This window comes from Sinocyclocheilus rhinocerous, unplaced genomic scaffold (genome assembly GCF_001515625.1).
Source record: "Sinocyclocheilus rhinocerous isolate Xijiao unplaced genomic scaffold, SAMN03320098_v1.1 scaffold2000, whole genome shotgun sequence".
NCBI lineage: Eukaryota > Metazoa > Chordata > Actinopteri > Cypriniformes > Cyprinidae > Sinocyclocheilus > Sinocyclocheilus rhinocerous.
The window spans coordinates 378,708-383,447 of record NW_015630998.1 but is presented as its reverse complement, the minus strand read 5'-3'; the positions used below and the strand labels follow the sequence as shown (position 1 = coordinate 383,447).

The 4,740-nt window shown below is 35.4% G+C and overlaps 1 protein-coding gene across 1 annotated transcript in view; it reads left to right on the top strand.

Moving 5' to 3' along the window:
- LOC107741005 (solute carrier organic anion transporter family member 5A1-like) overlaps positions 1 to 4,740 on the top strand; it is a 57,034-nt gene that overhangs the window by 36,707 nt on the left and 15,587 nt on the right. The window contains exons 3-5 of the mRNA XM_016553580.1: positions 1,414 to 1,546; positions 2,336 to 2,547; positions 3,927 to 4,091. Of these exons, the coding sequence (XP_016409066.1) occupies positions 1,414 to 1,546; positions 2,336 to 2,547; positions 3,927 to 4,091 (510 nt within the window). The remainder of the gene's footprint in view (positions 1 to 1,413; positions 1,547 to 2,335; positions 2,548 to 3,926; positions 4,092 to 4,740) is intronic.

Sequence of the window (4,740 nt, the reverse complement as noted above, 5' to 3'; positions counted from 1 at the left end):
CGAATCGTGAAATCAAAATCGTGAATCGAATCGAATCATGAGTTGAGTGAATCGTTACATCCCTAATAAAGACTGAAATCTCCAAAACTGTTGGCTAATCTTGTTGCAGTATTAAATAAAGTCACTAATGGGTTCTGACAAAAGTCATATCATACACTTTACTTTAGTTACACGCTCATGTGATGTTGCTGTGCTACGTGGTCACGAAAACTTATCATTTGCATGCTTTTTTATGCATTGCGGTTTAAAAACAAGCCATTTTAAGCCATTGAAATGCAATCAGCAGCGAAAAAGAACTAATTTCGCTATATGCGCGCATTGTCTGAGACACTGTTTCTGAGCGCTGTCAGAGAGGCGCACGCATGTGAAGACGGTGCTCATAGAGCGCGGGAGTATTGAGTTATTTTTGCCACTATATAGGCCTTGAACGGTTAAATACACACTTGTATGTGTCAAAATGCTCATCTTTGCAAGTATCCTCGTAAACACAGTAAGTTTTAAGGTAAAGCAAACAGCTGAGAAAGAAAACATGTGTAACAGTATATTGGTTCTGGGCAGCTCTTAAAGTGACAGCAGTCTAATATTCCTGCTGTCTGTCATTCATGTTAATCAAACAACAAAAGAGAGGAAATCTCTCACTGCTCTTGACAAAATCACTTTTGTATCTTTAATAAGAAGAAATATATATTTAATTTAGTGACGAACAGTAAGACAAAAAAAAACTGGCTCATAAGAGTCTTTCGTTGGAAGTCAGTTAGATTACATTGGCCGTGTTGAATGTTTTTGATTTAATAAGAAGAACCAGCTTCCAAAGTGTCATTAAGTAAAAATTCAAACTGCATGCTGTTTCTCTAAATTCACTAAAAAAGAACTAGCTCATATGAGTCATTCTTTCAGAAAACTTTCAATTGGAATGCACTGGTGGTGCTGTATGTTTTTTTATTTTTCATAAGAACTCATAAGAGTCATTGTATATTTTTGATTTGCTAAAAATAATTGCTTGGAAGAGTCATTTTTTTTCCGGGAATCAGACTACACTGGTCATGCTGCATGTTTTTGATTAACTAAAAATAATCGACTAAATTTCTCTTATTTGTTTTTAACAAATGTTCTGTCTCCTCCATATACTGTCATATCTGGTGTATAAACAGAGCTGCAAGGCAGTTAGAAAACTGCTACTAATACATGATGTTCTTTAACTAAGTGGAAGCATGACGCACTATTAATGATTACCCCTTCATACTCTTCATCATCTCAGTGTGGCTGACTCAGTCGCCCAATGAGTCAAGAGTGGCACTGAAAGTGGAAAGAACATTAACAGCCTTAATCAGACATCCTGTGAAATGAAAAAAATAAAATTATTATGTGGGTGTACAGAGCGTGGTTTGTAACGTGTGGTTGTTTGTCTTTCAGCTATAATGTATGTGATGGGGGCTCTGGGGCCAGCTGCAGGGTACCTGCTTGGAGGCGTTCTGATCGGCTTCTACGTGGATCGCAAAACCATCATCAACATTGACCAAAGTGATCCACGCTTTGTTGGCAACTGGTAAGATCAGTTCTGCATCAGAGTGTGTGTAGCTTCATTACAGTCTATGAAAGAATAACATACATTTTTACCACTTTTTGAGCTCATTTTACTAAAAATAAAGCTGGAAATCTAAATTTCAATTCATTCATTTCATTTCAGCATTTGATAGAATAGCATAAATACCATTTTTACCAATTTCTAAAAACATTTAACTTAAAATAACACTGGAAATGTCCATTTCAGTTAATTTATTTCATTACAGCATTTGAAAGAATAACTAATTCAGTTTTTACCACATTTGACTACATTTAACACTGGAGATCCCCATTTCAATTCATTTTTTTTATTCCAGCCTTTGAAAGCAAGTATAAATTAAATTTTTACTACTTTCTGAGCACATTTTACTAGAAATAAAGCTGTAGATACTCATTTTAATTAATATATTAATTCCGGCCTTAAAAAGAATGGCATAAATAAAATTTTTACCACTTTCTGAGCACATTTTACTAAACATAACGCTAGAGATCCACATTTCAATTCATTTATTTCATTCTAGCCTTTGAAAGAATGGCATAAATTCCATTTTACCACTTTCTGAGCACATTTTGCTATAAATAATGCTGGAGATCCCCATTTCAATTTATTTCTTTCATTCCAGCCTTTGAATGAATAGCATAAAATCAGTTTTACCACTTTTTGAGCACACTTTACTAAAAATAACACTGAAAGTCTCCAATTCATTTTGCTTGTTCTGTAAAGATCAAACAAAAGCCTAATTATCATTCATCCATATTTACATGTTCTTAGGTGGAGTGGTTTCCTGCTCTGTGCTTTCGCCATGCTGTTGGTCATTTTCCCCATGTTCACTTTCCCCAAAAAACTGCCCCCTCGTCACAAAAAGAAGAAGAAAAAGCATGGGGCAGACAGCACCTCTAATGACGACGACGTCCTGAAAGAGAAATCCAACAGCAAAGGCCAGACTGTGGCATCCTCCATGGGCTTTGGGAAGGACATCAAAGGTGTGTATCTGATAAAGGTCATATGATGATGCACACTACAGGAACCGTGCATGTACATATTAGAGTGTTACCTTGAAGACATGGTTATTTTTGTCCTCAACACATTCTGAGAAATCATCAGATTAGCAGAGATTAGTGTTTTAGTCATAATATTGGAAACCTTTGGTTATTGTAAAACTGCTTCACTGCAGATTGGTCCTTTAAGGGGTGATTGTGTGATTTAAAGCAAACACATTTGTCAAAGCATCTTAGAGTACAGTTATTATAAAGACAGTCCTTTGGGGTTTAGTGTCCTTAACGGGGCATATGTGAACCTGCAGTCTTTCAGTTATCAGCTCAGATCTTTGACCATTAAGGTTTGTCTCACCCTTATTTAATAACAGTGATGCTGACCACCACTGTCAGGAGATTTTCAAATGCTGATATAAAAACTGTAGATTGATGATCAAGCTTAAAAAGTTATAAATGAAGACTGTGTAAACTAGCAGAAGTTGCTTTTCATTATTCATCTGGGAAGAGCATTAATGACAATTCTGCCACCATCATCACTAATACGGTCCCGTTCATTACCAAACTGCAGTTACTCTGCTGCTAGGAAGCTGAGAAACTTGAGAACTTTATCTGAGAGAGATGACGGAAACCAGTTTCTGCATTACAACAAAAAATAAAGCAAGTAATTAAATAAGATGAATGTTTAAAATAATAATAAAACTCACTTGTGAATATAAAGTCAACATTGTGAGATATAAAGTTGCAATAACAAGAGTCACACTAGAGGAATAAAAAGTCAGAATTGTGAGATGTAAATCATAATGTAGAGAGATTAAAGTGCCCCTATTATGGGTAATGAAAGGTTCATATTTTGGTTTTGGGAATCCCCAACAACAGGTTGACATGCATGCAAGGTCAAAAAACACTAATTGTCTTATAATATGCTTTTATTTTTACCTTATTTGCTCAACGACTCCCAAATGATTCGCACTACTGTTATGCAAGGACTTGTTAATTTCAAAACAGAAAATAAAGATTTTTATATTCTTACGAAATGTCTTTATAAAAAATGTCTTATAAAGACATTTATATCCTTTACGGTCATCTAACACTCACTTAAAATTTGTATTTAAAAGCAGTAATAATTTAATTTTTAAATGTAATTTTTAGCAAACAACAAAATGAATATCCATTTATCATGCTGCATATTTTAATGTTGTAATGGCTAATATCATTTGTAGCATTCACACTGATTTATTTTAGTTTTTAGTGTTTCATTTTTAATTTTAAATTTTTTTAGATAAAATATTACAGAATTTTTATGTTGGCCATTTAACGGTTATTGGTGTGTGCAGTTGCTGATGCTGTTTTTTTCTCTTATTGTACAGACCTCCCCAGGGCTGCCATAAAGATCCTCAGCAACATGACGTTCCTGTTTGTGAGTCTGTCCTACACAGCCGAGAGCGCCATTGTCACTGCTTTCATCACTTTTATCCCCAAGTTCATCGAGTCTCAGTTTGGAATCCCTGCCTCCAACGCCAGCATATACACAGGTACATTTTTTCATCGTAACAGTGATCATTATATTAATTTATTTCTCCTTAACACTTTTACGTATGATTTCTTTTCTAGTCATGTCACACATTGCACATGGTTCGCACTCTGTTCCTCACATTACAGAACATGTGTTAAAAATGAAGTGTGAAGACATGCGTGATATTTCTTTTCGCAGCTGTGCTTCTTATTTTGTGGAGGCATATTTGATAGTTACTATATAAAGCTGTATATGCTTCTTTGAGTGTGTATCACTGGGTCTCAAGTAGGCCTGGGCGATAAAACGGTATCGATATTTATCGACGGTACACCTTCTTCGATAACGATAGAAAAAATGTTCGATATAACGCACGATATAGGCAGGTGCTATGAGTGACGCAGACAGCACACACAAACACGAACACATGCTGTAATGAGTGCTGTGCCTTCCTGTAATGAGGAAATTGTGAATAAAGAATTAATATTAGTCAAATTTAAAATAAGCATTTCCATTTGAATGTTAGGAGTGCGTCAGGGAGCGTCATCAGTGGCGTGCTGAGATGCAGTGATGATGATGTAAGTGACGTTGTTGCATTTGAATGTTTTGTTAGTCTAGCCCACGAGATGCGCCGCTGCTGTGTTATGCATTCAAAATATTAGAGAAATATA